The sequence below is a fragment of the Rhinichthys klamathensis genome, unplaced genomic scaffold (genome assembly GCF_029890125.1).
Source record: "Rhinichthys klamathensis goyatoka isolate OS25496 unplaced genomic scaffold, OSU_Roscu_1.1 h1tg000018l_1, whole genome shotgun sequence".
Lineage (NCBI taxonomy): Eukaryota > Metazoa > Chordata > Actinopteri > Cypriniformes > Leuciscidae > Rhinichthys > Rhinichthys klamathensis.
Window position 1 is genome coordinate 1925289 of NW_026606569.1, and position 19927 is coordinate 1945215.

At 40.6% G+C, this 19927-nt stretch overlaps 1 protein-coding gene across 1 annotated transcript in view; it reads right to left on the reverse strand.

Moving 5' to 3' along the window:
• Positions 1-458: 458 nt before the first annotated feature.
• LOC130070649 (tripartite motif-containing protein 16-like) overlaps positions 459-19927 on the reverse strand; it is a 31511-nt gene continuing 12042 nt past the window's right edge. The window contains exons 2-7 of the mRNA XM_056235124.1: positions 13540-13635; positions 13219-13452; positions 12452-12611; positions 12254-12301; positions 886-1259; positions 459-831 (exon numbers count right to left, since the gene is read on the reverse strand). Of these exons, the coding sequence (XP_056091099.1) occupies positions 661-831; positions 886-1259; positions 12254-12301; positions 12452-12611; positions 13219-13452; positions 13540-13635 (1083 nt within the window). The 3' untranslated portion in view covers positions 459-660. The remainder of the gene's footprint in view (positions 832-885; positions 1260-12253; positions 12302-12451; positions 12612-13218; positions 13453-13539; positions 13636-19927) is intronic.

Genomic DNA, 19927 nt, shown 5'->3' on the forward strand with positions numbered 1-19927 from the left:
TAGTTGTTTGGCTCCTTTTTAAATCATAATGAAAATAACAAAAATCACCCAAATGTCCCTGATCAGAAGTTTGAAGTCTTCAGGTCACAGTTAATAATGGTTACAGTAATGATGTGATTCATCTGGACTGATTTCAAAGTTCAGGTCATAGTTTTCCTTCTTTCATGCCTCATATATTTCTGAGTTATCTGGATTGAACTGATGATGATGATTCGACTCAATCTTGTTGTCTTTATCTTTTCTCAGAGCATCAGGTCTGTTCAGGAGGAGGTTTATTTACAGTAAACTTGTTAATATTAGAATAATTGTGCTCATACTTTCACTGGTCAAGTGTTTACAGTGCAATCAGATGATCTGGGTTTATATATTTCACATTTATTAATAAACTGACATTTATCATTTTTACAATTTTTTATTATTATTTAACAATACATTTTCAAGTGAATGGTAAATCACACACACACACACACACACACACTCACAATGATCTTACTGTCTATATGAGGATTTATTTATTTCATGTTATTTCAGTGACAGAAGTTCAGCTGAAGTATTAATGTAATGCAGAGAAAATAAGAGACTCTATAACATCTCACTGTTACTGATTTATCATGCAGCCCAAAGCATTATGGGTAGAATCTCTCTACAGTCTGTTCTCACTCATCGACACAGTTTCACTGATGATCCATTATAAAGCCCAAACCCAGGATAGAGCGGTTGAGTGAATGTGGTCTGGACTGTGTGTATGAGGTTTATTGTGTCAGAGACGCTGTAAAAGGACAGAGTTCCTGCACTGTGATCCACACACACTCCTATTCTCCTGCTGAGAGTCTCTAAATCATCATCATCATCATCATCATCATCATCATCATCATCCACACACACTCCTGTTCTCCTGCTGATGGGCTTTACAGGGAGTTTAGTCTCTCTGTTATTGTGTCTGAATGAGTAACTGTAGGAAGAGCAGATCAAACTCCAGGACTGATCATTAGATCCAAACACACACTCTTTACCCGATCCCTTCCTGCTGATGCTCTTATATGACACTGATATACACACATTATTCCTACTCCACTCAATCTCCCAGTAACAGCGTCCACACACACTCTCTCTACACAACACCTGACGCACATCATCAAATCTGTCTGGATGATCAGGATACGACTGGACTCTGCCAGTGTTAGTAATCACTTTGTTCCTCTCAGACAGAAGGAGGCGTTTATTCACTGTGTTCGGATCCAGAGTGAGCCGATGAGAGTCTGATGGAGAGAAAACACATCAGAATCAGGAATTATGAATCTGTCTGATATCCTGTGCAAATCATCATTATCATTATCCATCATCCAGGTCCCTGACACCCCCCTCTAAATAAAATATTGTCTAATCGTCTTCCCTGAATATTAATGTTGATTATTATTCTGTTTGTTATAATTTTCTAATTATAATTCTATTATTATATTTACATTATTCAAATGGTAGAACAAATTGACCTTTAATTTGATATTTTTTTAAAGAAACTGATACATTAATTAAGCAAGGATTCATTAAATTTAGTGGTGCACGATATATCGGCCGCCGATATAATATCGGCCGATATGGTCAATTTTTTAAACATTGGTATCGTTCCGATGTCAAAATAGGGCCGATGTGAACAGGACGATAATCATTCCTGTGTATTTGACGTGAGTGTGGGGGCGGGGATGTTTGTTTATGCATGAGCGCATACATGTCACATAATGTGCTGAAGCAGGTGCTGGAGGCGGCAAAAAAAGTCAAAGTCAGCAGTTTGACTTTGCCTTTGGTGAGGGAGCAACGATGTCGTCTGTCTGGTCGTTCTTCATAGCGGATCCTCGCTATGCTGTATCAGGGCTTGAATTCCGGGGCGGGAATGCGGGGATTGCGTATAATTTAAACCATTCCCGCAAGGTTAGCTTTTATGCAAAATGCTGTGATTTTATGTGGTTTTAATTATTCTTTTTTCTTATGATTATTTTAATTTCTTTATTCTTAACTGTTTTATTTATTCTTATTTCTTTAGATTTTTCTATGTAAAGCACTTTGAATTACCATTGTGTATGAAATGTGCTATATAAATAAACTTGCCTTGCCTTGCCTATGTGAAATAAACAAATTAGGACTGTTAAAGCAGCATTATGCGCGACAAGTCAAAAAAGAGCGCGCTGCCTGTGAATGTCCGACTGTGACTCACAGAAAGACGTGCGCCAGTTTCATGCGCATGCACAGACCGCGCGCCGGAATTGTTATCTCTCGCGCTTGAACGAACAATAACACACACAATTATGCCAAATTGTCGTTTGTAGAGTATCTTCATAACATAAGAGCAGTCTTATGATGGACATAAAAAGTTGTGAGAAAATGAGGCGCGTGTGAGATCCGCGTCTCAGCAATGGCTGCTCTTAAAGGGCCAGCAGCCAAAGCTTTCTGTCAGTAAAGTTAATCAAAGAACAAAGGGAACGTCTCGGTTACGTATGGTAACCCTCGTTCCCTGAGGAGGGAACGGAGACGTCTCGTCGGAGGAGTTTCCAAAGAATTGGGATCCCGCTAGGGAGACCAACTGACTTAGAGTGAAACTAAAAGGAGCCGATGAATATTGGCATGCAATGGCGTTACTGGCACTCCTCAAAATCACTAATGACCTTCTCCTGGCTGCTGACTCTGGTTTACTATCCATTCTCCTTCTGCTTGATTTGAGCGCGGCCTTCGATACAATTTCGCTCACTATTCTTTTAGACAGACTTCCCTCTATTGGTATCACTAACACACCTCTTAACTGTTTTTTTTCCTATCTCTCAGGCCGCACTCAGTTCATTCAGTTAAAATCATTCACCTCTCATTCAGTTCCTGTCATTACAGGAGTGCCCCAGGGCTCTGTCCTGGGACCCCTGCTTTTCATTATTTATCTTCTTCCTCTTGGTCACATCTTCCGTAAATATCAGATTCAGTTCCATTGCTACGCAGATGACACCCCGCTCTATCTTTCAACCAAACCGAATTCAAAACTTCCACCATCTTCCCTTACTAACTGTCTTCTTGACATAAAATCCTGGTTCACTTCAAACTTCCTTAACCTCTTAACCTTCTCCAGAGCGTCGGCGCACTGAAGCGTTTTTTTTTTTTTTTAGTTCAAATATACTATCAGATTTAATGTTATACCTTGACAAACTATACATCATTAAAAAGATATAAGACTCAAGATTCAGTATTTGACCACTATTGTATTCTGAGAAACTTATAGTGACAGTTATGTCTTAATTTGTGTCAGGAGTTATGAAATGAAAAAAAGGAGTCGATACCTTTAATATGAATTATGAGCGTCAGCTGGTCCATTCATAAAAAAACACTCCGTGCTGTCGTCATGACAGCGATTCACAAAACAACGTCCCTGAGGGCTTTTAGCTCAACAATGTGCAGATGTGGAGAAATATTGATATATTCTCATAGATTCACATCATATTTCTATAGACAGGAATAATATTTATTGAATTTATACCCAAATGCGTCGATGTAATCATAATGATCGCTTCTTACTGAGATGTGCTGTGTTTTCCATTCATACCAATAGCATGGGGGCGCTATTATGTCCAATAAAAGTCCATAAATGGATCATGAAGAAGACCCATAGTCATGTGACATTCCAGGACGTCACTGAGTGATACAGAAAGTAGTGATGGGCGATACTGCAAATTTCTGTATCGATCCGATACCAAGTAAATACAGGGCCAGTATCGCCGATATCGATACCGATACCGATACTTTTTCATTTTAAAAGCATGCATTTGAACTTGTATGCACTTTCCTGTGCTAGAGCAGTGTGTCATGATTTATGAGGTGAATGCATCATTAATATGCTAAATCTGAACACGTTTTCATGACTACTAGTCCTATTTTGTGATTTGTGCTCTCAACTCCCCTTTAATTAGTCAGTGACTTTTACAAAACTACCCTAATTATAGTACTAGCCTACTAGTACTAGCCTACTGTTCAAAAGTTTGGGGTCTGTAAGATTTTTATTTCTCTTAGTAAAAACTGTAATATTACAATTTAACAATTTAACATAGGCTATCTGTTTTCTATGCCATAGTAAACTGTAATTTATTCATGTGATCAAGGCTGAATTTTCGGCATCATTACTCCAGTCATGATGATAATTCATTTTAATATGCTGATTTGCTGCTCAGGAAACATTTCTTATTATTATCAATGTTAAAAACAGTTTCATATTTTGTCGGAAACTATGAAACATTTTATGCAGAATTATTTGATGAACAAAGTTGAAAGAACAGCATTTATGTGAAGTAGATTTTTTTTAACAGTGTAAAACCCTTGACTGTCACTTTTGATCAATTTAATGCGTCGATCCTTGTTGAATAAAAATATTAATTTCATAAAAAAGATCTTACTGACGTCAACATTTTAAATCGTTATGTACAGTTTTGGTTTATTTATTGCGAAATAACGCCTGATTGTTTCTCTGACATCTAAGCAAGGCTTCGTTTCCCAAATGCACTGGACATGTGAGCTCAGCGAAGCACGAGCATCGAACGCTCTCTGTGATTGATTGGTTTCGTCTTGTATACAGATGACTAGGAGAAAAGGTTCTATCCTACACAATTACCCACTAACATTCGCTTATTTTTCGCACTGAATTGCGTGCTAAATTAATAAAAAATTACTGGTAAAAAAAATACACATTTGGATCGATATTTTTATGTGAGGATCGATCCTTTTCGATACCACGTCAGTATCGAAGTATCGATACTTTAGGATCGATCCGCCCATCACTAACAGAAAGTACAGAGATCGCTGTAACATGCAGATAAAGATGTTTTGAAGACAATAAACATGATTGCAATGATATTTGAGTTACCTGTGTTCTTCAAGCCATGCCAGGTATTTCATAATAATAGATTATATTTATAATGTAATGCTAATCGATATAGATTTCATCATCGTTCAGAACACTAAATAATACATTTTCTGTCTGATTTTTTTATTTATCTGAAGCCAAGTTAGATCACAGAAGATTACTTAAAACACTAGACTTGCGTTATATAGTGAGTTTGGAGCGCAAACATAGTTTTAATCTCATAAATGGTCGTGTATTGATGGTGTGCTAAGCTAACATGCTAGCGAGCCCAGGCGCACCTGCCACGAGCAGTTATTGTTTTATGATTTTTTTTCTAAATAGGAATGCTTACTGAAATGTTTCAGTGCATTTGATACCAGTTTCAAATATTTAGTGAGAACTTTGATAAAAGAAATTAGGGTTTGAAACCCTATGAATAGCTTGTGAATAGCCAGTCGTCGTTAGTAGCTATAATGCAGACAAAAGAAATGCATATTTAGAGCCATAATAACCAGTCTGGAGAGGTGTAAATGTGTGCAGGGGAGACTGAGACTGAATGGGGCACCACAAAACAATAGAGACAATAGACTGAATAGATGACTCAGAAGATGACTAAACATCAGTTTGCTAATAGAGTCTAATCAAAATAAAGTAATTTGACATGATCTTGAAAAACATTTAACTAAATACAGAGCTTTATACTTATCATTTTCAGATTTTAAATATAAAATGGTCAGACATGTGGCTTTAGCTGCAGTGCATTTCTAGATTGCTCCAGGGCCAACTTCAATTTTATTTTCATGAAGATGTTTCATAAAAATAAATTTCTAATAACTTTACAAAACTTTGAAGCTATTTAAAATTGTTTTTTTCATTATGACAATAATTAATTCTACATTTACAATAAACAACCAGGTGTCAGCTTTCAAATTAGATCATACTTGTGCTTTTAGTGCAAAGGGTTCATGAACTGTATCTGTTTTAGTTTGGGTATGTCATTTCTGGGGATTTTTCAAAAGTGGGCTTGAAGCTTAACAGGTTAAATTAAATAGCAATAAAACAGAATTGCTTCTTATAGGTACAAGATCAACATTAAACAAACTCCATAATTTTTCTATTCCCATTGATGAATCCTTCATCTCCCCCTCCCTTCAGGTTAAGAGTCTGGGTGTCATCTTCGATAGCACCCTCTCTTTTACGTCTCATGTTAATAATGTTACCCGGTCTGCTTACTATCATCTTCGAAATATCAACCGTCTCCGCCCTTTCCTCACGCCTCCCTCCACTGCCATTCTTGTTCATAGTTTAGTCACTTCTCGTTTAGATTACTGCAATTCCCTTTTGTTTGGCCTCCCGCATAAAACCCTCCGTAAACTTCAAATGGTCCAAAATTCAGCTGCTCGTATTATCACTCGAACCCCCTCTATTCATCACATCACTCCTATCTTACAACAGCTCCATTGGCTACCTATAATTTACCGTATCAACTATAAAATACTTCTCCTCACTTTTAAAGTCATTCATAATCTCGCCCCTTCATATCTTTTTGATCTTCTCCATATACCCACACCCGTTTGCACTCTTAGATCCTCTTCTTCCATCCATTTCACTGTTCCCCGTGTCCGCCTTGTTACTATGGGGAGCAGAGCTTTCAGTTGCTCTAGCGAGCAACTGAATAATAAATAAAGCGGAAGCGAGAAGCGAAGCGGAAGCGAGAAGCGAAGCGGAAGCGAGAAGCGAAGCGGAAGCGAGAAGCGAAGCGGAAGCGAGCGCATACGAGCCGAACGGAGTCCAGTCCTCCGCAAAGGTACAGCAAGCATGGCGACGGGACGAGACGTCTTCGTTCCCTCCTCAGGGAACGAGAGTTACCATACGTAACCGAGACATTCCCTTTCGTTCGGGAACTCCTACGTCTCGTCGGAGGAGTTTCCAACGAATTGGGATCCCTAATAAAACGCCATGGTGCTGACCCCTTCCAGCGCCCAGCTTAGCTTCCCGCATAGCAGTTTCTTACCTTACCTAGAATCACACTGCTGTTCCGCAAGATTTTTGCGGAAGTGGATTTTTGATAACACTGGGGAAGCGTGCCCAACCCGTAGGAGGGAACGCTGCGGAGCCCCTGCGGCGGCACAAGGCTAAGCGTACTGCTTGCAACTCTAGGCAGTTAATGTGCCAATGCAGTTGAGGCCCCGTCCACAGACCTGAAACTGCATACCCGTTGTATGTGGCCCCCCATCCGTTGGCAGAGGCATCTGTGAGAACCACAGCATGCCTGGACACCTGGACTAAGGGCACTCAGGCCCGTAGAAACGCAGGATCTGACCAGGGACTGAAGGTTTGGCGACAGTGCGGGGTAATGTTGACCCGGAATGTGCCACTCTGCCACGCCCATCTCGGGACTCGATCGTAAGGCCAGCGCTGAAGCGGTCTCATATGAAGCAGGCCGAGCGGCGTTACTGCGACTGCCATATGCCCCAGGAGCCTCTGAAACTGTTTCAGTGGGACCGCTGACCTGCCTTGAAAGGATTTGAGGCAGTTGAGCACTGACAGTCTGAACAACCGAGTCCAACTCCATACCGAGATAAGAGATCCTCTGCGTGGGCAGAGTTTGCTCTCGTCCTAGTTGACCTGAAGTCCCAAGCAGCTGAGGTGCCGGAGCACCATGTCCCTGTGTTCACACAACAGATCTCGCGAGTGAGCTATTATGAGCCAGTCGACGAGATAGTTGAGAATGCGAACGCCATGTTATCTCATGGGAACAATGGCCGCCTCCAGGACTTCCGTGAAGACACGGGGCAACAGGGCCAGACCGAAGGGTAGGACCTTGTACTAAAATACTCGACCCTCGGACGCAAACCGAAGAAAAGGCCTGTGTTGAGGAAGAATCGAGACATGAAAGTACGCGTCCTTCAGGTCGATCGCTGCAAACCAATCCTGGGGACTGATGCATTTGAAGATGCACTTCTGCGTGAGCATTTTGAACGGGAGCTTATGCAGGGCCCGATTCAAAACTCCAGGATCGGCCGTAACCCACCGCCTAGTGTGAAATACAAAAATACACTAAATTAATTAGTCAAAAACAGTGGGAAGATCATAGGCAAAGAGCAAAGATGCTTGACAGGTCTGTTTAACAGAAATGTTTTGAGTCGAGCCCATTCTGTGATTTTAGACAGTGAACACTTCTTATATCCAGAGTTCTCTATGCTGCCCTCAGGTTGTCGTTATAAGTTTCCAAAGATTAAAAATAATCGATACAAATTCTCTTTTGTTCCGAGTGCAATTAGACTACTAAATAAGTCTCAAAGGTATTTATTAAGGTTTTTATATTTTTTATTCTATATCTTATTTATTTATTGTATTTTGAAATCCTTAATGTGTATTGCTATTGCTATTATGATGTACTGTATGTTTCAGTTTGTGTCTGTCTATCTGTACTGCATCCAAATTGCCCATAAGGGATCTTAATAAAAGCTTGACTTGACTTGACTCGGCCTTTCTTGGGTACAATGAAGTAAGGGCAGTAGAACCCAGACCTCATCTTGGCTGGAGGAACTGGCCCGATCACGTCCTTCGCCAGCAGGACGACGATCTCTTTCCACAAGACAGGGGCATCGACGCTCAGCACTTGGGTGAAGCGGATGCCCCTGTACTTGGGAGGCCGGCGGGCAAACTGAATTGCATAGCCGAGCCGGATGGTACGGATGAGCCAGCGGGTCGGCCTCGGAGCGCTAGCCATGCTTCGAGAGACCGTACCAACCAGCCCACCCGGACCACCGGCGTACCCGCGGAGGGGCAGCGAAGTGGAAGGCAGGGACCGGACTCCGGAGGCATTACTGCGGCCGAGAGAGGTCTGGGTGTGCAGGGCAACACTTACCTGCTTCCACCGGGGGGCAGATGGCAGGGAAGGCCCAGAGGCGTTCAGGCTGTCCCGAGGCGTAGAAAGGAGGGGACGTCGAGTCCAGGTTTCCACGCCTCCTTGCCCAGCGGGAGACGAGAGTGACGAGGCCATGGTGGCGTCACTGACATCTGAGCTGTGAAAGAGGGGGAAAGGAGTGGCAAGGCATGGGAGCGTTGCTTACTGCAGTCCGCACCCTCTTGTGACCCAGAGATGGAAGAAATTGTTCTATAGAAAATGTGGGTACCTGGACTCTGGGGAGCCAGCGGCGGAACAGAAATTAAACCAAGATTCTCCACCCGGTCCTCCTCCGAGGGAGAGGTGAGGACACCATCTCCCGGAGAGCAACTTCCTCCGACGCTGGGTCACCCGTCTCAGGGCTGCTGAGACAGGTGGCACCGTCTTCTTGTGAAAGCTAGACGTCACAGTAGAGCTGGCTGTGACAGATTTTCCATAGGGGACTAACACCCTTGGCGACAAACAGACTGAGGAGAAACCACGAGTGACTCGGAAGCACATCGGGTCAAGCTCTTGGTTTCCTCAACCTGCTTCTGAACTGTGGAGAGCCGCTGGGCACAATCTCCAACAGTGTCGCCGAAAAAGGCAAACCTTGTGAGATAGGAGCATCGAGAAAGAAGTGCCCAGCACCCCCAGAGTAGCCCGGGAAGTGTGGCTGTCAAGTCGGAATCTGATTCAGCATGAGCACACACACCATTACAGTGGGAACTCAGCATCATCATTTCCAGAGTGTAACAGCCCTCTCTCTGATGCAGCGATCGACATTGATCCTCCCCTGGAGCCCCGAATGAAATACTTGGTCCCTCATGAGAAGAACCAGAAATTCCAGCCAAAAGCTGCCAGGCATGCGAGACAGTGAACGTGGCCATCAACCTTGATGACACACGGCACGCTGAGCGCTCAAGCCCTAGTGAGAAAGGCAAGACGAACAACGTGCCGACGTGGTAAAGCTCTCATAAGAGAGCATAAACCTCCCACAAACAGTTTCAGAATGTTTGCGATGCGCTAGAGGAGTGAGGGGACACGCTCACTGTAATCCTCAGATCACCAATGCTATTAGCCAAAGTAGCCCTTTTCTGGTGGCCACCAGAAGAGGAACTAGATCGGGGAATAGGCAAAGGGACTCCACCTCGTTTGAGGCACTTGAGCGCCGAATGACGCGCGCTGGGTTGCCGTGACAACCTGCGCTGACAGCCAGCAGCTCGACGGCACACTGAGCAGCTCAACCCTTTACGAGAAAGGGGAGACGAACAATGTGCCGACGTGGTCATGCTCTCATGAGAGAACATGAACCACCCACGAACGCAGTCTCAACATGCTTAAGCCCAGGCATGTGAAACAGTGATTGTGGCCGTCAAATGAGGACAGGAAACGACCGCATCCAGAAACAAACGGGTGAAACGTCATCCTGAAAAGGACGCGATCTTCACCCGTTTTGCTCTTTTACAGAAACGCTCTCTTATTGTGCAGAAGCACACAGGGATCAACGCGGCAACACAGCGGGGAAACTGCAAGCCCGCTGTGTGCACTCAACCGAATACCAGCTGTGAAAACAGCTCTTTGTTTAAAGATGTAGATTGCGTGCAGTAACAGCCAGCGCCCGGGAGCTCGCGAAGATCACTGAAGCGCCGTAACACCAACACAGAGAGGTCTCGTGAAAACAGAGACTCGTTGTCTCATCACTCCGTGGACACATCCGTTCGGCTCCGAAGCAAAAAGCATTTGTATGCGATCGCTTCCGCTTTATACCCGCACTGGTAGGCGGGACGCGGAATGCAAATCCTGCATGCCAATATTCATTGGCAGGTTTTAGTTTCACTCTAAGTCAATTGGTCTCCCTAGCGTGATCCCAATTCGTTGGAAACTTCTCCGACGAGACGTAGGAGTTTCCAAACGAAAGGGAACAGAGAAAATGATTCACTGCTCTTGACTAAAGAACTTGTGCAGTGTATCTTGAGCTTTTTAAATTTCCATCTGTTGACTCACAAATTTAAGTGAAATGATACAAAATCCTGTTTAGCATAAAAACATAGTGGAATATTTTTTTACTGAAGAGTTTCAGTTTTTTCTTCCTTTCCTGAAACTCTTGAAAATACTTTTTTTTACTACTGTGATTTTACCTCTAAATCTTGGATCAATGTTTTTAATTGGCTTTCAGTGTAAAATAATCATATTTAGGTTACACTTTATTTTAAGGTGATGTAGTGTCATTGTACTCTAGTCAATATTGAGTAATATCAATTAACTACATGTACTTACTATAGAGTTACAGTTAGGGTTTGGTTTATGGTTAGTTACTTGTAATTACGCACAATTTACTGTTATGACTATAGTAAGTACATGTAGAAACATGTAACCACATCACCTTAAAATAAAGAGTTACCCATATTTATTCCTTGGTTTTAGAAGATGTCCTGTTTTTGAAGAATATGTTGAATCCCCAGTTTAGGCCTGTCCTGATTTACATCTTTGTTAAAGTCACGAGTCTTGCTTTTTTGGATGTCAGTAAGTATGATATAGTTATTTCATTACATGATATAATTTTTACAACAACAGTAAAGACATTTAAAATATGAATAAACATGTCTATTTTAAATAATTTAAAATAACTCACATTTCTATTTTTCATTTCATATTTCTATTTCAATCTTTCTGTTCATCAAAGAGTCCAGATAAAAACACCTCCACACATTCCACATTATTATTTTACATTTTTTAAAACATATTAAAATAGAAAACAGTTCTTTTAATTAGTAATAACATTCCACAATATTACTGTTTTTACTGTATTTTGATCAAATAAATGAAGTATTCTTTCAAAAAAACAATTTTTTTTAAACCTTACCGACCCCAAACTTTTTATCGGGGACAGATTTTTATTTATAATATATATTTTGGTGTATATTATTATTATTTTTACCTATATATAATTAAAAAAGCACGTAAAGAGGAATTATATTTCAAAGTGTTTAATACCCGCTTTAGAAATTAATTACGTAGATTAACTTGAATGTGCATATCTTAAAATACATCAGTGCCATTGTTTTGTCTCAAGATGCACACCAGTAATGTTTTTTTTCTAAGGTGCGTTTATAAAAGCTACTTAAATGCCCTAATTGAACTAAGGCTTAAAGGTGAACTAAGCAACTTTTTTAGCTTAACCGAACAGCTTCGGAGTTATTGCAATGGTTATATGATTATTTTCGGGTTTAATGGTGGGCGAAAATAGCCCCCCCTGTGGCTTTAATCCTGGCTTAATCTAAACCCTGTCTGTGAAACCAGGCCTACAAGTTTCATCTCGTAAATCTTTGGCATTTACGCGCCTTTAAAAAAAGATGCTTCTAGTGCCCCCGATGTTCTCGCTAATTTACATGATCAACTCTAAAACTCTTCTGTCATGTTTTCTTTCAACTTCTACAGGAAGAACATGAACACACTCAGTGAGTTTTCTGCTTGTTTTCTTAGTGACTTACATTGTAGGAAGTCGTTCCTGGTTCTGGGAACAATGTTGGTGAAAGTGACTGTGGAAATCAACAGACATGAAGAGTGTGATTATCATGTCAAGAGAAAATGATCCCTGCATCCGTTCCTAAGACATTTCTAATATGATCTTCTACATGATATGAGATGATGGAGGATCATTTCTGAGAGCAGAATCTCCAGGACTTTACCTCTGTCAGAGATCTTCTTGAGCTCCACTTTGCAGAAATCCTCCAGTTTGTCTCTCAGCTGACGGACAGATTCTCTCACACCATCAAAAGAGGAGAGAGGACTGAAGGGATTGTCATTTACGTCTGTAGATTCAGGAGGAGCTGAGAGAGACTGGAAACTCTACAGAAAACAGAAATCAAAGCTCATCATCTCCACACTTCATTAATAACCTGCACTACTGTCAGATTTGTGCGGCTCTTGTTGATCTTTAGTAACTCTCCTCAATCCAGCACTTTCACAGCATCAGCTTCATTCTTCTCATATTCATTATATCATATAACAGCTATAAGTTCTTGCGTTTGACACTTACACTGTATGTGAACTTTCTAGGAAAACACTTGGATTATCAAACATCTGGCAATAATATAAATGTCAAGTGCATCAATGGCTCCACATGGCAGTAGATTTAATCAGGAAAAGGCGCTCAAAGGCAACGAGTAGATTGACCATTATTTATTTACTAATTATTTATTTTCTTTATTAATAACTTTTGAGCAGTTCTAAACTTTTGCCTCTGAAATTCACAAGGACTCTTAGGACACGATCCCAAGGTCAGGTTTTGTGGTTTAAACTGCAGCAGAAGAAGAGAGTCTGACTGATGATTATATAATAACCGAACACACAGATCAACACTTCAGTCAACGGCTCATTCTGCTTTCATGAAATGTATCTCTGTGAGTCTCTTGCTCAAGTCCACTATGACCCTGTTCTTCTAGATCTCTGTTACCTGCAGGAAATGGATGTGATCCTGTGTGTGTGAAAGCTGCTCCAGCTCAGCGTCTCTCCTCCTCAGATCATTGATCTCCTGCTCCAGTCGCTCCAGTCGTCCTTCAGCTCGACTCACTGCAGTCTTTTCCTGATCTCTGATCCACTGTGTCGCCTCAGAGCGGCTTCTCTCAATGGAGCGGATGAACTTAGTGAAGATCCTCTCACTGTCCTCCACTGCTGTCTGTGCAGAGCGCTGTTAGGACACACATCACAATCACACAGTGAGCATCAGTGAGTCCTGACTGAGACGTCTCAAACTTCTCTTCTTCTCCAGACTCACCTTATGAGACGCCACAGCCTCTCTCAGCTGCTGAAGATCTTTCTCTCTCTGCTGGATCCTCTGCTGGAACGACCTCTGCGTCTCCTTCAGCTGGTGCTATAGGACAAACCAGTGACAGGAGAAACATCACAGAAATCATCAGGTAAACAGATATGAATCCAATTTCGGTGTATTAAGTATTAAGACTGAGGGGTTAAAGATCTTACATGATAAGGTTATTTTCATCAATTTATTTCATAAATTTTTATAGGTATAGATCACCCAGAAATGTAAATTCTTTCATTGCTAACTCATGCAAGAGAAAAATCAAACAAGTTTGGAAAGACTTGAGGATAACACAAAAGAATGTATTATAAATAGTGACTACGTTTACAAGCAGCCAATAACCCGTTCAGAACCGTAATACTGTATTAGCAATAACCCGGTCGCGCACGGCCATGTAAACACCGGCAAAAAGCCGAATATGCTCATATTCCGGTTTTTAAAAACCCGAATATGATCCCTGGGTTACCCCTTTTCTAACCCGAATATTTGGTCATGTAAACGCGTATTGGCATATCCCCATCAAAAGGAACATTGATTTGTGTTCTGCGCATGTTCTATTCGCAAGGAATCTTGGTCTTTTGAGTAGAGGAACTTCTTGTATGCGCCGTGTGGCGCATACAAAAACCCGCGTGCAGTATACTGGAAGTAAACAAGAAGTAGAGGTATGTGGTGGCAATTTTAATGATATTCATTGATCTTTAGTTAAATATAGATGATTCAAAGAATGTCACATGTGTGTCTCTCACTTGTAGTGAGAGAAGATTCTGTTTATGTACCTGGGGAGGTAGAAGGGGGAGACACTCCAGAGAACAGACGAACAAGGACCTCTGACCTAGATGTCAGAAGGCCATTTGGTGCAGGGGAGCTTAGTGGGCCAACTAGTGACGTCTATGGAAAACTACTGGGAGGAAGGCTCTGGGGGGAAGAAGGCCTTGAAACTAAGATAAAAGCTAGTTCAGTCTGTCTGGGGGTGTGTCACTCTTCTGCACAGGGTAACAACTGTATTAGACTGCTCCTATTCTTGCAAGAATAAATACTTCTATTTTATATAATTTGACTCTGAGTGTCTCTTACGCAGTGATGTGTGTTTGAGATGAATTTTTGCCACAACAGATTGGTGTCAGAATAGTGGGATTCCTTGGAAGTGCCTTCTGGACCTGAGAGCGGACGGTGTTTGGCCACCTGGACTGAGCAGTTCCAGCTCTACCTCGTAAATTTCAGAGAGAGGGGCCGACCGCTATCAGGGCCAGGAGAAACTCCACTGGAATCAATTGAAAGAACCCGGTGGCAACAGAAGCATCTCTGGTAAGAGACAGTTCAATTTATTTTCTTTTGGGTACGTTAATTAAATTCAGTTTAATTGGGGAGAAGAGTGAAATTGAACCATATTGGCTGAAGGCTGTTTCTGTGGTACGTAATCTGAGATTAATTGAGATCTATATAGATCAAGAAATTTCAAACAGATACGAGGGAAAATGATCTGAGATTAATTGAGGTCTGTAACAGAACAAGAAATTTCAAGCAGATAAATAATCTGGGATTAAGTGAGAACTGTAACAGATCAAGAGATTTCAAACAGATAGGTACCCTGAAAATTAGTTGTTCCACGACGGAGCAAATTGTTTTTAGGTACTGAGGCTAATTAGGGGGAACCAGAACAGTTTTTGGTAAACCTTAATTAGGAGGGCACTAATAGTGCAACCCGACCGATTTGGGTTAAAAGAAAGAATCGGGTCTGTTGGGGACGCCTAAACAGATTAGAGAAAACGCGCGTTGAAGAGAAATCCACAGGGAACAGAAAACAGCCAGTATGGGAAAATCTCAGAGTAAGCATGCCAAATTTGATACACCGGTTTTCTGTAGAACTAGGAAAGTATGGGGGGGAAATGTATGTTTTAGATATTGAAAAAACTGAGAAAATACCATGATTTCCCCAGGGAGGGAACACTGAGCACAAATAGACTAAGAGTGTGCGAGAATCAGTGGAACAGGGCAGCGGGACAAAAGTTGTTGTGGCTGCGTTCAACATGTGTGTAAAAAATTTGAACAGATAATGGATTGTTGGCTTGAAGATAAAATGTCGAACTGCCAGGAGAAATAATGTTTTTTACTTCTTCATCCAGTAAATGGATGCATGACATTAGATGTCTATAGAACTTAAATTTATATGACAAGGATTGAAGTAGCAAGAAGCAATAAGGCTGTCTGTGTGAAATAGAGGGAACTGTAAGTGAGACTTGGTGGAAGAGGGAAGTGAAAAAACAAAAAGGTTGGTGTGTGAGACGTGTGTGTGTGGGGATTGTGCAAACAATCATGTACTGGTTAGATAATGAAGGAACTGGCATGTTTGAGAAAAGAAAGGAGAGGATAATGAAGGAACTGGCATGTAGGAAAAAGAAAGGAGAAATATAGTAGAAAACTATATGTGATGAAAATAGACATGGTCTGACAGAATTTATGGAAGTCAAATTAACTGTTTAAATGATATGAAAAGTTTTAGAATAAAATAAGGCATTGTATGATTGACAGGGATTAACATGATATGAAGAATGTTTTAAGCAGAATGGGGAACAATTCTAGATTTTGATAACATAATGATTGAAATGATGATATATCTGCTTTATTTTATTAATGTTAAGAAAATAAGGGTATTGAAGCAAGTAGCTATAATGGTTGTCTGTGTAATTTACGGACTGAGTAATATAATCTGTTTTGGAGAAACAGTAGAGATAAGACTGAGACAATAATGATAATATTAAGTTGAATCTGCAGACTAACCATGTGATGGAAGAAAAAGGCTTCAAACCAGTTGTAATGAAAATAATGATGTACAAATTGTTACACTTTATGAAGAGTAACGGAACAGTCCGGGAAAATAAATAAATAAATAAATAAATAGTGAGACAGAAGAGAGCAAATGCTGTAAACACCTCTGCTCTGAAGATCTCACTTTGAAGAGATTTGCAGATGATGTTTTGTAAAAGATAAGCTGGGATAACAGCAACAGTACTTGTAATTAGTGTTGTTGATGATAATACCAAATTAGTAAGGTAAAGACAGAAAACAAATTCGAATATTTTGAGCATTTTCTGTGCTGCTCATGAAATTATGTTCTGCCAATAATAATGATGAAGAGTATGATTTGGCTATTGTGATTGAATCCGCCATTGGTGGATGGTCAAAGGAATACAGAGAACTGCTTATCAGTGGGTCTGTTTACATTCCTGAATGGGACACACACTGCTTCAAGGGTGTGCAGTTAGTTGGAGCCGTTTTGCAAGCTCACAGTGATCAAACTATAGTCAAGGACAGGTGTCTGATGCTGAAGTTGAGGCTGAAACAAATTCACTAGATGACAGGGAGTGTTTTAATGGTGGTCATCAGGACCATTTAATAGGTAACTGTAAATGACCAACGAGAAGGTGTTTAAAAATGTGATAAAATGACAACACATTTCTGGTAATAATATTGGTTTGAAAATAGATCAGTGTTTAAATGACGACAGTGACAATTTTTGGTCTGAGAAATAAGAGATAAAAAACAAGGTCAAAAGATTGAAGTCTTAAAGTGAATCCTTTTGTGACTCCAAATGTGAGTTGCAAAATATGTAAAGGTAATATAGAGAGACAGATCTCAAAGATGATTTATAATAACTGCAAAAGATGCAGAGTACCCTTGTCAAAGTTAGTGTGAATCCTGATTGGAGACTGATAAACTCCTTGAAGAGAAAACTTTGAAGTCAGAGATTAAACTATGGTAATTGAGATTGAGAAATGTGAAACGTTATTGAGAACTAGAATAATTACCATTATGTAAGAACAAATAAGCAGAAGCAGTAGGCTACTGAATTAACAGTTGCTAAATGTAAAATGTGTTGAAAGGCATCTGATTAAACAAACAGCTTGAAAAGTTGACCATGAAAGAACTAGAAGCTGATGTTTTGCTTTCAAAAGATAAGTTTGTTATTGGCTGTAATGAAACAGTTCGCTTATCTAAAATCTGATGTGTGCTGTGCCTGAAACTGCCAGTGCGACAGAGACTCAATCTGAGTGGAAATTTGTAATGTCTAAATTCCCTGAGGTGGGCAAAAGACAAATATAAATAATATGTTTATTTGAAACCGTATGTAATTTCTGGCAAAGATGCCTTAAGCTGGGATAGAGTTAAAAGATGATAGATAAAAGTTTGATGTTAGAAGTATATGAGAGAGCAGTGTACCATCCAATAGAGTCTCAGAGTCTCTCTCATTCAATGAGTCAGCTAAAAGCTGGTATCTGTGATAATAAGTAAAGCACAGTGTTTCAGTTGAAGATCATAGACACAGAGATGTTTTAAAAATAAAACTGAATGACTTTAAAGAAGTATTTAAAATAATAATACAGATAGAGATGACATTTTGATTAGCTTATTTTAGGACCAGTAACTTCTTTGTCTCATTTAGTCTCCCCCATTCAGGACCGATGGCTCCGGCTACAGATGAAGTACACTGAATGTACGGTTGTGATCTAAATTCACTGAGTATAATCCAAGTAGCTAGGTTGCTGCTTTTAAGATAGTTAATGGATTTAAGTGATTAAATACTGTTGTTATTAACCTGTCTCCCTGTGTGAACACTATTAGGCAATCGGAATGGCTCTGGTGACTCTTGAACGTGCCTTTCCTAAGCTCCAGAAAACAGCTGAGTTCTGTTGAAGAGAACTGATTGTGTGATGGGAAAGAGCGGTCACCAGTGGGCACGAGTGACCATCTCTATGATGGGTAAGACCTTCTTTGGCCAGACAGGGGGCAACCCAAGCCAGAGGGGTCACGTAAAGTCATTGGGCATCTCCTGAATGGAGGTGTGTTATGTGAGACAGGTATGAGGGTTGAGCAGGAGCTGTGAGGCCAGCAGCGTCCTTATGCCGTTAAGGGGAGATGAAGCGGTGACGAGTTACGGCATGTCTCCCCAATAAAGCAAAGCTCCTCTATTTACCACTCGCCAGAAGAAACCCCATTAGTTGTATGGCTTGTTTTTATTGTGACAAGCGTCTGCAAATATGCCAGGGGAAAACACCCTGATGGAGATTATAGATAAAGGGCTAACAGGAGTGGGCGAGCAGGAGCCAGCTGAGGCCATTGAGTGATTCCCATTAGTTGTTGTGGAGACAGTAGCACAACTTTTTATGTACTGGTTGCCTTATGGGCAAGGAAAATCATAGTGTTGATTTTGAACTAATAGGTCTATGACATAGTTTTAACTCTTGAAGGTCGTTAGACATGGTGGTGGCTAAAGATGAAGACAGCTTATGACTTAAGGAAAGTCTGGATGACAAAGGTGAATGGTCAAAGGTTATTGTAATGAATACAAATTTTGTCTAAGTTACAGCCTTAGGAGGCTGGTGGAAAAATTATTTGTTTATAGTGAGAGAGACTGCCTGAGTTGGAGGAAGGGATGGTAACTGTGTCTGTCTTTCTGTTATCGGCCTGCCTGAGCAAGCTGAAGAAAAATAATGATAGGGAACCAAAACAACCCAGCTGACCTTGTTAAATTCAAATGAATAATGAACAGACGTGCTTTGAAAGTGGTTAAGATACCATGTAAAATTAGGTAGAAGCTACAGGAAAATGGAAAGGTTAAAATCTTATTTAAAATTTAAATCTTTAAGCAATAATATAAAGAAAAGTGAACATTGAGAATGAGCAGTTAACATATGTGTGTCTAGTATGAGTGTGTGTGATGGTGACAGCACTTTATGTCTTGTATGTATTAGTTTGGGGCACTAATAATCCGCCTGAATGGTGTGTATATTGCGTCATTAACCTCTGGAATGAGTTTATTATTACAGATGGGTTAAGGCAAATGACAAATTTTAAAGAAGCTGATAATTCTGATGAAAAGACAATACAGAACATGGGACAAGCTTTAAGTTGATTGGCCATCAAGCTCTGTCTGGTAGTAATACTTTTGTCATACATAATGAAGATCAGTTTAAGTAAATTGGAATTGTGTAGTTGTAGATCACCATCTGGCATGGGCTGAGATAAATGAAAATGTTGTAGATTTGAGGGAAACAACAAAGTGACATATTGGCTAAGTCAACATGAAATTATCAAGAGAGCCCCTCACATTTATGATTATTCTGAACAAAGGGGGAGAAATGATTGACTGACATTGACCAAGTCTGCACAGCACGACCTGACCTGATAGGGAAAATTGATGACTTTGGAAATGTTTGTAGATGACTGACTTGAGAGACCGAACAACAGGCCTGAAAAGCAGAATACGCTGTGAGACTGAGGGCCATTGCCTTTCGAATACTTCGATAAGAAGATGAGATTGTGGCTTTAAGTGAAGAATGTAATA